At 37.7% G+C, this 20,049-nt stretch overlaps 1 protein-coding gene across 9 annotated transcripts in view; it reads right to left on the bottom strand.

The window, feature by feature from the left end:
• LOC139463782 (dual specificity calcium/calmodulin-dependent 3',5'-cyclic nucleotide phosphodiesterase 1A-like) overlaps window positions 1–20,049 on the bottom strand; it is a 497,801-nt gene that overhangs the window by 29,398 nt on the left and 448,354 nt on the right. For all 9 annotated transcript variants that reach the window (XM_071245091.1, XM_071245089.1, XM_071245082.1 and 6 more), the window contains 3 exons: window positions 4,185–4,289; window positions 2,544–2,718; window positions 1,384–1,497 (listed from right to left, as the gene is read on the bottom strand). In XM_071245091.1, the coding sequence (XP_071101192.1) occupies window positions 1,384–1,497; window positions 2,544–2,718; window positions 4,185–4,289 (394 nt within the window). The remainder of the gene's footprint in view (window positions 1–1,383; window positions 1,498–2,543; window positions 2,719–4,184; window positions 4,290–20,049) is intronic.

Raw genomic sequence — 20,049 nt, 5'->3', positions numbered from 1 at the left:
CTCAAAAGCTTTTGGCACAGACATCGAGTCTAACTAGGTAAAATTATGTACGACCATAATAGCAGTATTCCATAAGAGCTATTGGTAGACAACTGATCAAACGTAGGGTTTTATTTGTTCTTGAAAGGACATTTAGGAATGCAGATCTACAAATAGAGGGGAGTCCAGGGTTCCTTGAGGATTTCTGTTATGTATCCATTAATTCAATAATATTTACCAGTGATTGAGGGAGGTGTGTGTCTAGAGTCCATGGGTTTTGATCCCATGACAAGGACCCTTTGGCTTTCATGATTATTTTGGAATACTGGGAAAAGAAGGACAGTTACTGAGTTGAATAGAGGCTGCATCGCCTGAAAACACAATTGCCAAATGAAGAATATGAGATTGTTACTAAAAAGAGCATGTTTATGCATGTCTCCATGGTACCAGTGGACCATACCCTGGAACAACCTATTTCCCTAATTCTTCTCCTTTATCTCTTTTTGCCCTTTTTCATCACTGGGGTGCAAGATATTGGGGTTCCCATGATCAGGTGCATATATAGTAACAGGTCTTGTTCATCTATAATTATTCTGAATGATCTTATTTTGCCTACATTTCAACTTATTCAGAGATAACCATTTGACTCCTGATCAAAACAGGAAGTCTCTCTTATACTTGTGCACATTGATGACATCATCAAAACAGGAAGTCTCTCTTATACTTGTGCACATTGATGACATCATCAAAACAGGAAGTCTCTCTTATACTTGTGCACATTGATGACATCATCAAAACAGGAAGTCTCTCTTATACTTGTGCACATTGATGACATCATCAAAAGGTGTGATGACAGCACAAAATAATTCATGATGCCTTTCTGTTGTTGCCATAACAACAGCCTAATCTCAATATAATGGGTTGTTATGATCAAAGGTCTTCATAAGTATTTATCTTAACATTTTCTTCAAACTGACTATATAATTCCTTTTGTTGATGTTTTTCTAAAAACAGCTGGTTTGATTCATATGTAAGGTGGCAGAAAAAGGGAAAGCAATGTTAAATCAAACCAAGACTATTAAAGATTTCAAGGCAAAAAGATAATAATAAAGATAAATAATATTACATCAATTTAACATGGATTGAGGCTGGAAATTAGTTGCATTGATATCAGTCTTTTAAAAATACTGTTTTTGATTTTCATTCCTTTCTAATTTACACATTTTTTTGTCATTTTCCAAATGTAATATTTTCTTATTGCAACATTCTAAAATTGAAACTCTGAAATGAAAAGTTACACAACAATCTATGCTAACTGGATATGTTTACTTACATTTCCCATGCAATAGTAATGAAATAAACACAAATTGGGTAATGTATTGCAATAATGTAAACATTTCTCACCTCGTCTCATCTATGTACACGGATTCTAACACTGACGCTGCATATTCCAAGTTATTCTTTAAATCTTCTTTGGATAAATCATCTTTTTCTAACCTCCGCACAAGTTGCCGTAATCTGATGTAAACAAGAATAATGATAATTATCATAACAATGATACTTCAAATAACAGTCAAACAATCACCCAACAATGGCAAGGAATAAAAAATTGAAAAAAATGTTGATGCATCAAAATATTCACTGACACTGAAATTGGCAATTAACATCTAAAAGAGATATTTGCACAACAAACAAACAAACCAGTGGTTGATATTCTGAGCATTGATCCACTCTATCATTGTATGAGATAAGGAATGTTTTTTATCATGACTTTATAAACTGACTGGGAAGGGAGTGAGCATCAATTTATGAATTATTTCATTTTCATTAAGATTCAAATCAATAACATGATATTGATCCATATGTACCCCTGCCGCTCAAAAGATGAAGCGATGTATGAAGAGACGTATAAAGAGAAGTTGGAATCTGGTGCACAAAAAAGAATATTTGACTTTGGAAGGTTGTTTCATAACTGGGCAAAAAAAACTAAACCATTATTAAGAGCGGGCAGGGCACTTCCAAGAAGGGTAATTTTACAACAAGCTACCAAGGGCTTGCGTCGACACAAAGAAATTGACTTAAGTAGCTCAGCGATTGCTTTGTGCAAGTGTCACCTGGACACAACTCATGCTGTGTGCCAGTCAGCAATATCGTAGCCACATGACAACCCAGATGGGGCCAGTAGGAGCAACAGTCATGGGTAACTTTGCACAATCAGGTACAATGTGTAACAAACCAATGGTCATTATTATAAGCCCTTAAACGTCATTAAGAAAACAAAATCATCATCTTGGTCTTTGCTATGTCCAAAATGTATAGAATGACATAGTATCTGAGTAATCAGTAACTCTCCATCTAAAATATGAAAATTAAGAAAAATATTTAAAACAATTATCTAATTATTTCAATTATATCATCCTAATGTATATTTTTTAGCAGATTTGGAGATCCATGACAGTAGGGACATTGCTTAATTCACATCCAGGGTAACCTTGACAGGGGACATAACTTTACATAACTGTAGAGAGCTGTTGAAGGGAATGTAGCAGAGTTCTGTCTCCTACCTAACTGAACACGCATGGGAGGCTTCGGGAGCATCAACTCCTGGGAGTTTATCCACGCCAACATCGATGGAGGCATAGGACTCCACGCTGTCGATGCTGATACTGGAAGCCCTGCTGCTGCTACTCCCCGTCTTCCGGGAGTTGGTTCTCCGTAACACTGTGAGAGATCCCGTTCCTGAAACACACAATACATTCAGTCCACCAACTATCCCTTCAGCAAGTGAGTGAGTGAGTCTGGCCACTTTGAACAGTATATCACTTAGGCTATATCATGATATGTCAGCCTGCAGTGATGCAGATTGTGGACATTTACCACTTTGGTGAAATCCCATCCCAGCATGTAATAAGGGCAAACCTGTGGGCAAACAATATTTCTTTTAATGTTAAACTAAAATCATCATTTGAGAAAATACAATGAGGTCAGTCATATTATCATGAAGGAAACCAGTGAAGTCTACAGGACTAGTACACCATCTTAAAGTCTGTAAATAAAATAAATTTAAATCAACCAGCATCAATAAGCATTTACAAACTACTGTCCTGTTCAGTGAGATTTCAATTGTATATTTAATGTTTTGTTCTCTAACTGTATGGCCTATGACCACACCTTCTGCATATTTGACAAAAAATCCTTAAAAATCTTCAGTTGAGGTTGTTACATAGTCCAAAATGCATCAAAGTCATGCTAATGGTACCATTGAGGGGATTAAAACATGGGATTTGAGACAAGACACTTTAACCACTTGGCCACAACACAAATGCTGATTTTCTACATAGCTCAAAGACCATCTTTTGATTTAAACAAAATTACAAAAAAGTGAATGACATTATTTAAGACTTACAGGGCAATTGAAATTCACACTGTAAGAATTTTCTTTATGTTATTCATGAAGAGACAACTTAAAATGACATCACGATCACGACAGGTTCATGTATAAATATACCAAAATGACAAACAGACATTGACTTGGCCGTTGATGGGGACATGGTGTCACTTAATTAACCCTTTGGAACCGTCTGTTGTAAAGATACATAAATTTATGAATATGACCGATATGCCCGCAATGAATGAGCCCAAAATGACGTACAATCTACGCATATGGATCATATTCTTACCTCCTGGTGCCCTACATCACAATATCTCCTACTCTAGGTTGATTTACGCAAACTCAAGTGTGACGTCAAGAGACTTAACCAGATGGCGTTTGCAATAAACTTGATTTATAATCGTAGCGAGGAGCTTGCAATTACAAGCTGAGTTAATTTGGTAACACTCAAGTTTAAATCAATTGGATGGCATTTCTGCAGAATACGTCCTAATTATGGACACCATGCATGTATTGACTCAGTCAGATGTCTTAAAGTGTTGGATCTTTGCTGGTTGATATTTAGATGATGGAAAACATGTGTGAGGTGAACAGTATATTTCAATACACCATTGCATGACAGCTTAATGAGACAAAAACAGAACACTTTTACCACACACATATGGTACGGACAAACCGAGGATCATAATCTAGCCAAACCTAGGATCTGAATTCATAGTTGCAGATAGCGCACCACACTATGCAACCCATGGCGCCTTAGGCCAATGTGCCACTTGTGTCCCCTGTGAGAAAGGAGATAGCAACAGTGACTTACGTGAAAGCTGCCCATTCCTGGCTGTAGCTGTTGCTGCTGCTGTGGCAGCAGCTGTTGATGACCCCACACTGCTGTCATCTTTTGACTTGTCAGGTGGGTTTGCCACTGAAAAAGATAACATGTCAATTTCATCTGATGTCATTGGAACATGCAGCATGCGCACATATTCATTTTTAAGTAAATGTGGAGTTTTAAGTTAAGAAAAAATGAACTCACAAAGATTTACTTCTTTTTACTACTAAATCTAATGACCATGCCTAAACCAATGTGCAAACCCCACGACACCAAGGCAACTCGCAAAGAGACCATAAATATCCATAAATCCTTCTTAATGACTTTCTCCAACTATATTCAATTATACAATGACACACATGTGACACAGGTCCAATTAAGCTCCATTAACAACCAAAGACAACAAAAACCTCATGCACCTTTAATATTTCTTAAACTTCAGATCTCTATTTAAGACACTTAAGCCCAAAACAGCATGGCGACCACTTTCTGCAGTGAGTATTTCCCCAATGAAAACCAGTCGACAGTATGGTCATAAGGGGCTCCTGAAACACCACTGAAACTCTTCCTCCAATGCATTTTAAAACAGCAGTGATTTGCCCCTCTCCACTAGCCAGGAACCTTCCAAAGATTGCTCGTCTACACATATTACAATCGCTCTGTTGCATTTCGACCTGCTTTGGAGTTAGCTTTGGCAATTTGCGTGCCATTGTGGAGCTTGATAGAACGATGGTTTGGAGGCTGGCCTTCATGGAGCCAGGGTACTAAGGCCTCTCTTTAAACAAAGATCCAGCAGAGATGGTCATAGTGGTAATTTTCTATCAATTTTGTCTGAAAAGTTGTCACTGATCAAAGAGGATGTTCAGACAGAGACTTAAAACTGCAGTGTGAACAAAGCAGCAAATCCTTCCTGCATCTAAATTTGTCCATCAGTAGCCAGAAGGAGCTAGTGCAGGCGGTTGACAATCAGAGATACCCCTATCACATACATGATGTCTCTCCCAATAAGTTTTCCCAATAACTTTGGCTATCATGAACATGGTATTTCTTTGCGCTGGAATAGATCATGTGGGTCCTGACATCAGTACAATGAGTGAGTGAGCGAGCGCAATAGGGTATTGTAAAGATGGTTGAGGGAGAGGTGACAGAAAATTGATGGGTAGGTAGGACAGTGACAGAGTGAATGAAAGAGTTATTCTAACCCTGGATCTCCATATGAATGGTAGAGTCAGTGTGATTTTATGCTGTTTTTGACAAGATGTATATAAGGGTGATAGTGTGAGCACTGATCCATGATGTGAAGTTATTGACAAAACACTCAGTAAGCCAGGTCAACTGTGCAGACCAGTGGCTGATAGTGTGAGCACAGATCCACGAAAACAGGGTATGCTGACTCACTTGGACTAAATGTGTGTTAAGCTTCTTCCCAATATCACATAAAAATGAGTGCGACAAAATGGACAATAATAACAGTGATTTCACAGTGATTTCTTTAAGGTCATAAAGATTCATTTTTTTATGTTTTCTGATATTATACATATACGGTAGCTATTTTGACCATCCAATCAACAGTTTCATTTATCAGCCTGAGTCAGTAGGTCAGCAGAAAACAAAAACCATCATTTAACAGCAGCTTAACATCAAGTTTAATATGAGACTATGCAAGAGGACAATCATTTGCCTCAGAAGGTTTGAAGAGCATTCCTTGACTGACTTATGACAAATCAATCACTTGCCTTAATAGCAAGATGACAATGGACTTTTATTCCAATTACAAAACAAATTACGACCGACACCTCTTTATGTCTTCAATTCAACCCTAAGCTGACAATTTCGTTATTGCATAATGATCAGACGACAGACAGATTGTATATGGATTTCAGGATCTGTTCACAGAAATTAGACTCAGCAAGCAGTCCCGACCAATTCATGATGCATTGTGCCTAAATGTAGTGATTGCTCCTATCAGGTGCATCACCACAAGTCAAATCAAGCAAGGGACACTTCAAACTTCCACCCACACAGATTGGCATGCTGAAACCAGTTTCTAGAATGACGGGAAATGTTCTCACTGAGTAGAGACATCAGATTCGACACATCAAAGCAGTGCATTTTTCCATTTCACAATTCCATTTCTAAAAACAGATTGAACCTGTCAACGTTTTTCTATAGGAAAGGGCACTGTATCATAATTTCTCTAACTGTTACAATCTGGAGTGCTTCTGACACATTTTTGTTTCCTCTATAGCTTGATAATTGGGTTTTTGACTGAAAAACATTTTTTTACAAGTAGATAGAAGGCCATGTGTAAACAAAAAACTATCTTGTTTCCTGTGGTGAAGAGTTTCAAAACCATCTGATATCTGTTTTTTTGGCAATGAAATACAGAAACCCTAGATACAATGACCGAGCTCAGTTACTATGGCTACTGTATCCAAGGATATCAATAGATACTAGTTAACATCTGTGCTCATGTGCTTGCAGATATTCTTTCACATAATCTGTAGCATCCACAAAGGACACACACACACACACACACACACACACACACACACACACACACACACACACAGACAGAGTATCAAGACAGATGTACACATACACAAACACTATCTGTAGTATCAGGACAGATGTACAAACAACAACATACACAAACAATATGTAGCATCTCTGCAGATGTACGCACACACTAGCACTCACACCTTCTGTAGCATCCCCACACACACCATCTGTAGCATCCACACATATGTACACACACACCCATCTGTAGCATCCACACCCACACAGCTGTACACAAACAACGAACATCTGTAGCATACACATCCACACAGATGTATACACACAACAAACATCTGTAGCATCCACACCCACACAGATGTATACACACAACAAACATCTGTAGCATCCACACCCACACAGATGTGCACAAACAACGAACATCTGTAGCATCCACACCCACACAGATGTACACACACAATGAACATCTGTAGCATCCACACAGATGTACACACACACCCATCTGTAGCATCCACACAGATGTACACACACAATCTGTAGCATCCACACAGATGTACACACACACCCATCTGTAGCATCCACACAGATATACACACACACCCATCTGTAGCATCCACACAAATGTACACACACCATCTGTGGCATCCACACCCACATAGATGTCTACACACACAACCATCATCTGTAGCATCCACACAGATGTACACACACACAACCACCATCTGTATCATCCACACAGATGTACACACACACCACATGTAGCATCCACACATATGTACACACACCATCTGTAGCATCCACACCCACATAGATGTGTACAGACACACAACACCCTTCTGTAGCATCCACACAGATGTACACACACACACCACATGTAGCATCCACACAGATGTACACACACCATCTGTAGCATCAACACCCACATAGATGTGTACACACACACAACAACCATCTGTAGCATCCACACAGATGTACACACACACAACCACCATCTGTATCATCCACACAGATGTACACACACACACATGTAGCATCCACACAGATGTACACACACCATCTGTAGCATCCACACCCACACAGATGTGTACACACACACAACCACCATCTGTAGAATCCACACAGATGTACACACACACAACCACCATCTGTATCATCCACACAGATGTGTACACACACACCACATGTAGCATCCACACAGATGAACACACACACCATCTGTAGCATCCACACCCACAAAGAGGTACACACACACCCAATCTGTAGCATTCACAGATATACACACACAACCACCATCTGTAGCATTCACAGATATACACACACGACCACCATCTGTAGCATTCAGACAGATGTACACACACACAACCACTATCTATAGCATTCACACAGCTGTACACACACACACACACACAATCTGAAGCATTCACAGATATACACACACAACCACACACACACACACCATCTGCAGCATCCACACAGATGTACACACACACAATGAACATCTGTAGCATCCACACATATGTACACCCACCATCTGTAGCATCCACACAGATGTACACACACACACCATCTGTAGCATCCACACAGATGTACACACACACACCATCTGTAGCATCCACACAGATGCACACACACACACCATCTGTAGCATCCACACCCACACAGATTTACACACACACCATCTGTAGGATCCACACAGATGTACACACACCATCTGTGGCATCCATACAGATGTACTGACACCCATCTGTTGCATCCACACCCACACAGATGTACACACACACAACCATCTGTAGCATCGACACCCACACAGATGTACACACACACACACACAATCTGTAGCATCCACACAGATGTACACAGACACCCATCTGTAGCATCCACACAGATGTACACATACACACACAATCTGTAGCATCCACACAGATGTACACACACACCCATCTGTAGCATCCACACAGATGTACACATACACACACACACACAATCTGTAGCATCCACACAGATGTACACATACACACACACAATCTGTGGCATCCACACAGATGTACACACACACCCATCTGTAGCATCGACACCCACACAGATGTACACACATACACACAATCTGTAGCATCCACACAGATGTATACACACCCATCTGTAGCATCCACACCCACATAGATGTACCCACACACCATCTGTAGCATCCACACAGATGTATACATACACACCATTTGTAGCATCCACACAGATGTACGCACACATAATCATCTGTAGCATCCACACAGATGTACACACACAATCTGTAGCATCCACACAGACGCATGCACACACTGTAGCATCCATAGCATCAACATCTAACCACAAATGTGCTATAGGTGGATGTTGATTTGACACACTGAAACATAATCTCACTCTTGCTTTCAAATTTAGCAGCATAAACCCAAAAGATACAGACAGTACACACACACTAACATCCTTCATGCCTATTCACTGTCACACACATTTATTCACACATTATGTGACAAGACCACAAAGAAACAGAAATGCATGGACACACATATACAAACGAGACAATAACACTTGCTTGGATTTGATCAGGACACGCAAATGTTTCGCTTTAAGTCATCGGGGACTTCATTCCAAGAATTAATCAAGCTAACATGTGAAGACGCAATCTCATCATGCTCTGGGCTAACTGCAGCTGCTATCTTGGAGACTGCAGTACAAAGCTCCAACGTGTCCACTCTAATTTTTAAGCACGCCACTTTGAGCTCTAAGCTCATTCACTGATTGTCTATTTTCCTTGGCTAGCTGCAAGGTTTCCCTCAAGAACATAGATCAGTCCAGGGAAGATAATATTGCAGAGTGTCTGATTAAATTCCTCATCCTCCTTGTTAGTTACCCTAAATAAGAACGGGACATCTAAACAAATCATCCAAGTCCATCTTGGGCGCTAGCAGAATCTTGGCTTCATCCCTGGAAAACTAAGTCCTCACTAACTTAATCTCCTTTGAAATTGTCCAACAGTAGAGGCTGACAGAGCGATCTCTTTGTACTGATTTGCTGCAAAAGACCTATTTGCTCTTAAAAGCACAATAACAATAAACATGTTTTCACCATGTGTAAGATACATTGTTTATCAACAAGAGAGTTCTGATTATATGTACAAAAGTAAACATGGTGAACAAAGAAGAGGCGGAAGCAAGATATTATCATACAAGAATTTACTTTTCTGTCTGTCGAATATTTAAAAGGCCAACATTACAGAAACTATTTCCAAAGAGTAATTTTAACAAAGCACCACCAACAAAACTGACAAAAAGTAAGTTATAAATTATAATTATAATAATTATATAAAATATGAACCAAATATTAATACCATATCATATTCCCCAATGAAATAAAATAAAATATACAAATGGACAGATATATGGAAGGTAATAAATACAATTTATCCTTTCAACATATCATCATGGCCATCTTGGTCCAACATGCACCTATCCACTAGAAAACATACATTTGGATAAATGAAGGGATTGAGATATCTAACAAGCAGTATTTTAGCATAAGAGAATATAATATTCCACAAGAAGAAATACTACTACTTCAAGTTGTTACACCAAATATATTTTATAATATAAATATATTTCACATAAACTAGGTGTAATTAATAATATTAGTTAGTCATACCTTGAGTGGTGCCAGCCTCACAGACAAACGAAAAAGCGTTGTCGTGATCAGATAACTTTACACAAATATTGTTTCTGCGTCTGGCTGGGGCTCAAGTCTGATTGATAACAGACAGGATAATCTGTTATCACAAGAAGATGAAAATGACTGATCCAACCCAAAGGATCAATAAGTCCAGGTAAATAATCAACTGTTGTGTTTTTCTCCAATGGTTGTTATCAAAAGCATAGGCTCTAATCATAAACAGTTGTATTTGGTTACCACGACAACGTCTGTTGCCATTAATCGAACAAAGTAGCCCATGTTTGATAAAAATAACTGAGCACATTCTGGGCCTAATCATGGCTGATTTATTCCAATTAAATATCCAAAGCTGCAGATATAATTGCAAAACCTTATTCTGTAAACAATGATGTTTTTCCGTGCTTCAGATGGTATCAAATATGTCCACCATGGTAGACTTCAGCAAGACTTCAGCAAGATTTCTAATCAAACCATTTCTTAGTATACAATGAATACTTTTTTCATGTTAGTATAATGAACCTTCACTGAAGATTAATGAGACATTGTATGGAAGATGACTTGTACTGTTTTAAGTGTATTAATTTTGTCCCTTGTTCTAAAAATTTAATCACTGTTAGTTGTCTATAATTGATCATAACCGAGATGATCTCAAAGATGTGGCTGCTCTTGAAAAGTTGATTGCAAAACAGCTTCCTTGTCAGACTAAATGAGACAATTATGATTGATTGTAAATGTCCTTTGTCATGGCAATCAATTATACTTCGCTAATAACAGACAGATGCACTACTTCCATGTGGTGAATAATAGACAGATGCACTACTTCCATGTGCTGAATAATAGACAGATGCACTACTTCCATGTGGTGAATAATAGACAGATGCACTACTTCCATGTGGTGAATAATAGACAGATGCTCTACTTCCATGTGGTGAATAAGACAGATGCACAACTTCCATGTGGTGAATAATAGATGGATGCAATACTTCCATGTGGTGAATGATAGACAGATGCACTACTTCCATGTGGTGAATAATAGACAGATGCACTACTTCCATGTGGTGAATGATAGACAGATGCACTACTTCCATGTGGTGAATAAGACGGATGCACTTCTTCCATGTGGTGAATAATAGACAGATGTACTACTTCCATGTGGTGAATAATAGACAGATGCACTACTTTTTATGTGGTGAATAATAGACAGATGTACTACTTCCATGTGGTGAATAATAGACAGATGCACTACTTCCATGTGCTGAATAATAGACAGATGTACTACTTCCAGGTGGTGAATAATAGACTGATGCACTACTTCCATGTAGTTAATATGATACAACAACATTGAGAGCATCTCTAGTCAAAGACAAATGCTTTTATATTCATCCACATTTCACCAAAGATTCTTCAGTCAGGGACAAATGATTAGTAAACCTAGTAAACCTTACCCCTTATCATAAACTCAAGCAATATGTTCAGCTTTGATGGAGTACTCAGGCAATAATAATACACATGTCTGCATTACATACCCTCACAGAGATTTACAACCTTTTCTTGTATTCAAAGCACACACTTATTCGAAGAAATACAGCTGTGTAGAGTGAGGTGTGCATTATACATGAAGATAATGAGATTTCATTCTTTTCCCCAAACCAAAGACATTACCGCTGGCACATAACACTGAAAATATCGTGTCAACACATCTGTGCTGAAGTATGTAACTTAGTCCTTTCATTACACTACCTAGTTATAAAAAGTGTTCATTGCATATCTAGCTTTATGGTTCAAATATTTTATATTCACTTTATTCAAAATTTCAGTTAATTCTGTTAAGTGATCGCCAGATCGCACAAACTCACTGTTATTCACAGCGTCCATGATCAGATTACCACTATTGATGCCTTGAAACAAACATAAGTTGTCAGGGAATGGATTCATATATCATAAACACCATAATTTGACAATAAGTCTAAGTTGTTGTTATCTGACTGTCATTATATTTTGTTTATGCTATCGTCCATATGCAAAAAAAACCCAGAGACTTTACCCTTATAAGTTTTCTTTTAAATAACAGCAAGAGCAGCAACTAAAATAAAAAGATATAAGAATATATTATAGGAGGTTCTTAGGCATGAAAATCGGAGTACAGTGTTTGAGGATCTTATGATTATTATAGATGGGGTTTTAATTGTTTATATATAATCAGTCATTGAGAACAGAGACTCTGACATGGACAGTAAACTGTATGTGCATGATACCATAGATACAACTGAACTATCATGATGACACACTTTTTCTTATCCCATGAAACTATTCTTAATATTTAGTTAAATAGGATGCAATATTTGATCCAAACCCAATGTCAAAATCACTGTTTTTGTAAAAGAGTCTTATATTAGTTATATCAATTTAAGGTCTCATAACACTAAACTCCACTTAATGATTAGACAGTAATCCATATGTCTAAACATTGACAAACATTTGGTCAACTAAACATTCAGACCACTTAAATAGATAGACACAACTAAGAGTACATCATTAAAATATGTTTTATTATCAAACCATGGACCTCCCTCATGTAATCTCCAACAGTACACATCCAAACAAAGTACAAAGCAGACAAAACATCCAAAAGTAAGGCATTCAGCTGGAAGTCCTAAAGCCATACTTTCCCTATTATCAGTGGACAGGGAAATGTAATTATTTTTATCAGTCTTTCATTACCATCACTGTCACCATCAGCACAAACTGAGCCCTTTGTAATTACTGGTCAGGTGATAATTGTCTTCTGACAGGGGACAGGGCAGGGTGGAAGCATCAGATAGATACCAGCACGTCCTCCCCTAGGCTCCCTCAGGCCTTATCACAGTTGTATGCAAAATGGGGACAACACTTGGCCTCATACATCACCTGGTGCCACAGACAGACAGAATGATGTGACAAAAGGATATTTGTTGGACTGCATTATTACTAGATAAATAAATTGCAAGTGATTACCCCCCCCAAAAAAAAAAAATTAACAAACCAAAATTGGCCAATCCAATTGGCCATCACATTATTGTGTTGAATGACTTTGTATTGTCACCAACAGTGTTTTATGTGTTGAGGATTAAATAAGCAGTCTGTAAAATTATTATTGTTCAAGTAATTATCTATATTTGCGTCAATGGAGTCATAAATGTTAAAAAAACCTGCACACTTTGCATAAACTGCATAGCGGATTTACTTAGTATTCCCACAAGTTTTTACATTTATATGCCCACAAATGCAAAATCTATTGAAGTCCATTCTTACTGAACTTTAAGAAGTTTTAAAAAATGAAAATATGCTATCTCAGAAAACATTAAATAGAAAATCATCATTGTAGGGAACACATGCATCTGGCTCATTAAATGTTTTTCTTTTGAACAGGTGATACAAATCATTTAGATTTATAAAAAACAACCACACTCAAGATGACTGTGCTGTACATTGTATTGAGCTAGATATTCTTGGCACCATTTTTTCTTTGAATTCAACAGTACAACTCCCCTTGATACCTGATCAAGGGCAGAGCCTTCAATACCCTGTTTGAGAGGTGAATTTACCACAAAATGTGCAGTTCATATGCACGTTCACCTTGTGGTATCTCGATACAGCAGCCCATTCTGGCTATGTGCTTTTGCTCACTAACTTAATAAGTTCTTGTTTCCTTTCAAGTTTGCAGTCTATCCCCCCCCCCCCCCCCCCCACAAACACCTGTGTGAATGCAATGTTGACTAAGTCACATCACTGTCCCTATCTGAAGTCCAGGTTTCTGTGTCACGGAGTGTTCTTGGATCATTTGATCAGGCTATCAGACTCTGGTTTGTCTGACCAGAGTATGTTCAGTTAGACTGCATCATACTGCTCAAAAGAAGTTAAGGTACACCTGATTTATTCATAAAATTATAGTTAATGTGTAATGACTGGTGGGTATTTTAACACACTGCCTTCAAATTGTTGGGTGTTCTCTAATTTGTTTTGAGTAGCAAATACATATGAAAAAATTTAAAACATTAACATAATGGACATAAGGTCCCACAGAATCCCAATCAGTTATAAAATGCATCTATTTTGATGGGGATATTTCATGCACCATTTAACAAATTACAGTCTTGAGAGCACATTGTCTTCACTTGTTTCTCATCATTAATATCACGTCAATTTCATGTAAATGTTATCCACAGTAATACATTCATGGTTGACCTACTCTCACCTCTTTAATTTCGCATGTCCCATACTAAATCAACGATGGATCTACTCTTGACAGCTCATCTATTTCTTAATGAGGATCATTTCCAGACCACGGAGTTACAGTAACCCTCACAGATAGAAATTAATTGCTAAATTAACCAGCTTCTTTAAATACTGCTTGCTACATTTTGTCCAATCATCCTTAAACATTGTGATCTAATTGTGAAACTGCCCTCCTTCTCACAGCCCTATCACTGAGGATACTTCTGACAGTTATGGATATCTGCACATGATAAACACTTGCATCTGTGATTAACTTGTCAAAACTTGAGACGCAAATATGAAGGTCGCCATACCCAATGGCGTCATTACGACAAATATTTGACATTAATCATAATATGAATTCCATAATATGAAAATCAAATTTCCTTTTGGCCAAAATATGGATATGGAATTGCATTACAATAACATCATTGGAATCCTCCATGTGCCTTCTTGTCACCCGCCTGTAAGTGGAACGTTTCATGACAATGGGAAATTAAATTTACAAAGTTTTAAGTGGACCCTTCATCTAATGAGGAGCTTTAGACCCTTATAATATTGAATCAGTATGCAAAGCTGTTCATTTGGAGCAAAACTGACATCAGCCAGACATTTAGTCTTCCAACAAATAGATTTTGTAAAATAAGTCAGTGTAATATCAAGTTTGTGTCCCAAACTAGAATATACATTATGTCAAAAATCAATTTGGTAAAGGTGAGCAGATTCTGAGCTGAGATTTGATTAATAGGCTCCTATAAACCTCAATGTGTGACAACCTTTGTAATGAGTAAATGTTTTCACAAATGGACCATAAAAACCACACCGAAAGTAAAGTGATAAAGTTGTGGTTAAGGTACTTGGTATTTCAGGATTAGAAGATTGGTGTAAATTTCTACACCGTCAACAATATGTGCGCAATAAGATTATATACTGACTTAAGATACAAGCTGACAAAAAAGGCACTGTGAGACAAACTGCACATGATAGGAAGACGAACTGTTCATGATAGAAAGACGAAATAAGCATATAGGAAGATGAACTGTGCATGATAGGGAGACGAACTGCACATGATAGGAAGACAAACTGCACATGATAGGAAGACGAACTGTGCATGATGAAAGGAGTACTTGGCCAAGTACATACGTGCACCAGTATTCAACACTGACAGTCATTATTGGGTTGAGGACTAACTGGAGAATTTACAAAGAACACAGTAGAGCAGCGGAAATACATGCCTTTTCTCTCATTATTTTTCTGGCTGTACCAGTCATCAATTCAAACACCATTCACATCCTTCAATAAATCAGTCATAGATTCAATAAAAGCAAAAGATGATTTTTCATATTGCTCCCAACAGAGACATCTGGTATTTTGGCCATTCTTCCACCAATCCTTCCATGACTACAAACCTGTCATAGCAAAGGCTGAACAGAGAAGATGCTAGAAGCTCAAGATTTAGGTTAACATGAATTGGAATTGTTGTACATGAAGCTCAGTTCACAAAGTTGCCACGATCCACTTATTCCAAGTATACATTGACAATGAGCCTCACTTCAGCAATACTTAACAAGTTCCAGGCCGACAGATCCTTAGAAGCACTCCTGCATCCCTCCCTACCTCATTTAGCAGATTGGTTAAATTGGGGGATTAGTATCAAAGGGGAATATTTGTGTCTGGGTAATGCAATTCCTGCTTGTTTCTCTTCAGTATTAAGATTCTATAAGAATGCACTTCAGTAACCAATGTGATTACTGTGCTGTTAGTGTCCTGATGAAAGACTGAAAATGGTCATTACACTTAGTTGTCATCTCATGTATCATGCCCAAAGTGATCAATAAAACCAATCATATTGGAATATTAGAACATTAAGGCACGGAGGAACTGAATCTTACAGTTCATGTTGGTGATTCCCATTGTTGTTATTTCTTGAATTAATTCTACTGAATTAACAATTAATCAACTCAGCAATTACTTACAGCCATCCAATATCAGATTATGCAAAAAGCACATATACATAGTTCATGTAGATTGGCAAGATGAGGTGAAATGGGGTTTAACATAGCGTTCAAGATTATTGCACTCATATAGCGACGTAAGTGCATGTGTTGCTGCTTGTACTAGTCAGGAATAAGCTGATTTTATAGTGCTAGCCCACTGCGATACCAGGCCACACTTTAACATGAGTACGATACTTACCATAGACACAGTATACTGACTCCAAGCCGATCTTGTTTAAGTCCCTTTATACTGAGGGCCAGGCAGGGTAACAACATGTATCATCTTTTAATGTCTTTTGGTATGACGCGGCAGGGGATCGAACCCCCAACCTTCCGTTCTCTGGGCGAACACTCTTCATCATTGGACCAATTTGTAGTTTGGGATTTCTTAGGTTAATGAATATATTACATCAATATCTGCAAAGTTTTGCTCAAACGCAACCTGCACAAACAACTACTAAAAAACAGGCAAATGACAGAATATTTTGGTACCAACTTTTAGATCATGTGGTTTGGACTTTCTGAAGCTCATAGCCACTGACGCTTAATTGCATCAGTTCCTGGAATTCAACTGATGTACCAAAGTTGACTAGCAACCAAACAGTGAGAGTCATTGACCGGCATCTGACCGAGACAGAAATCTGCCAATCTTACAAAAAAATGTCCTCCAGAAGTAAACTTGGAGAGGGTTTAAAGATTCATCTGAATGTTGTCTCAACAAATCAGATAACGAAATTGCCGAAAATACCCCAAATGTTTATTCTCTGTAGAAATGTCATGTTTAATTTTCCAGCTGACAAAGTTGGGAAGGTTTTCGCTGAATGATCAGTTGTGAAGGGCATTTTTGGCTTGAGTGGTCAGCTGATTAATTGGTCGACATTACAGATGTAAAGGACTACCCAGTGACAGGACTCTGTATCGTAACATGCTATACACTAAGATCCCACCACACAGAATGTGCAAATTACTGGAAGAATCCAACTATCGAAATGAAAGGGTAAACAGGATGTTGTGTCATGTGAAGGATTCCACATGGGTGATATTCACAAAGTGAGCTTAGCCCTCACAAAGTGAGCCCTATGACTATGTTAAGTCTATGTTAAACAATAAGACATATACACATGTATACATGTGTGTGATGTGTCTTGCATGTATGTGTGTGATGTGACTAGATTTCTACTGTTCATCCAACTGTATGGGCACACGTACATCACTGATAACATAGATTTCCAAGAACTAGATGAGACTTCTTCATGTCAAGGGACATACATCCTTTGGCTTTTTGCCCTGGTTTTGTTTTTTAAGGCTGGTGGGTTTTAAACAAGAGTTGAACATATTTGTCAGTATAGGCAAGCAAAGAAATTTGATTAGGCAGGAGATGAGACCATAAATAATACCAAACCCATGATGTAAATATTACTGGTACTATACCAAACAGTGTTTCTGTGAGTTCCTATTGTGTTAAGGAGACACTATGGAGCCCCTGTCTGTACATGGTGGTTGACAACAGTGCATGGAGATTAACACATCTTGTTACTGATAGTGGCTTCTACACATCTGATCTGAACACACCAGGGGAATAGTCACCATTAACATCTAATCTAACTGAAAATTATGAAACAAAGAGTGAAAGCGAAAGTAAATATTTTAATCTGTAGCTAAAGATTAGCTGAAAAACTATATATTTCTTGCACATCACACACTTTCCCTCATATGACAGTTGAGGTTTAACAGGGCCTAGCTACTACAGGTATAGTAAACATACATCACAAAACTAACAATTCAACAATTTCTCTATCTTTCATCATATATTCACAAAAGGCCATTTAAGCATTACGTAAAATCAATTTGTCTTATCGGCATACATTACATGCTGCCAACATCATTCAAATGTGATATTAACACTTGTCAATAGCACTCATTTACTTGTATATTTTACTTTACAGTCATTATACTGACAAGTACACATGATCGGTACCTTGACATATCAGAGTACACTGTAATCATATCTTTCAGTAAATATTGAAATTTCTTACATACAGTGTCAAACATCACGAAGCAAGCCCCCTGACTTACCATAATACTTAGTATAGAACATGTTAGCATCCATTGTAGTATTTTGTTAAAGTTTTCCAGGAGAACACTCTGCTGACATCCCCATTTATACAAAATAATTTACTACTATTTTGAAATAGACTTAACAAGATCCTGTTGAAGACTCAATATTATTGGACAGCCTAATGAAGACTAACCTAGCTGAGCCTGAGTGTGCAATGCATTTACGCAAGCAGCATCACAAAGTATGAGCCAGCAATTATTTTCTTCAGAGAAGACATTAGTTCTTTTTACAATTTCAAATCATACAATTTTTTTATCAATGTATTTACTTATTCTAAATGATTTTTCACTGTTCTGTCATTGCTATGCTACATATTTCTTCAGTTCTTTAATCCCTTTGCACAGTGGGTACAGAAAGTCCACAAAGTCCAGGCTTTTCCTATATCTTGAAGAATTGTTTTTCTCCAACCAATAGCGACCTTCTTGTTCCCTTTGTAGTGTAACTAAAGGAAATCTTTTGGAAATTCTCTTGGTATATGGAGTTACACAAGGTGAGTTCTGTTAAATATTAATCTGTTTAAAGAATACAGGTAATGTAGTGTGAGATTGCAAGACTTAAATCTCTTTTCATTTATTTTTAAGTAATATTGCAACTTAATATCACACTGAGCACAGATACTAACCTCCCTTTATTTCATTTTCCATGAACTTATTTCTTTAATATCCTCATAAGGGAACTTAATTTCTCACCCCATGAGTTGAAAACCAATCATCCTTATAATACACTATTTCAGAAAGAGTAAATTTTTTTTATAAATCTCAAATTTAGAATTTAGGAAATCAAATTCATTAACAATCCAAGAAAGTTGAAGATGTTACTACTTACTATTCATTTTACGTCGTCTATTGCGAGATACTTCCAAGAGATCCATGCCTATAATCACGTAAATTTCTTTCTAATTAACAAATGCCAGTTTGGTCATGCTCAGCTTGTCAGCTCAAACTGTATATCCATTCCCCACAGTCTTGACTGGCTGGAATAAGAGATGACTGTTAAAAACTCAAATGTTCCAGTTTTACCCTAGCTCTGTCCGGTGGGACTTCATACCAATTCCATAATGACGTGGGAAAGGCGGGGATTTTTTCCTTCCCAGTATGCAATAGACGACACTTTCAATCAATTGGTCAAAGACGAGAGATGTTCCATTGCACAGTGATGAAATACACTGTGTCTATGTCAGTGGCAAAACTTAGCTAACAGATTACTGGTCCATTTCTTCCCTACTCCAATATAACCCTACCAACAGACAGTAGATGGTTATTGTTTATTT

The sequence above is a fragment of the Haliotis cracherodii genome, unplaced genomic scaffold (assembly GCF_022045235.1).
Source record: "Haliotis cracherodii isolate W230 unplaced genomic scaffold, xgHalCrac1.p SCAF_16, whole genome shotgun sequence".
Classification (NCBI taxonomy): Eukaryota; Metazoa; Mollusca; class Gastropoda; order Lepetellida; family Haliotidae; genus Haliotis; species Haliotis cracherodii.
Note: the sequence above shows the minus strand (reverse complement) of the source record. Positions and strands in the feature narration are given on the sequence as shown.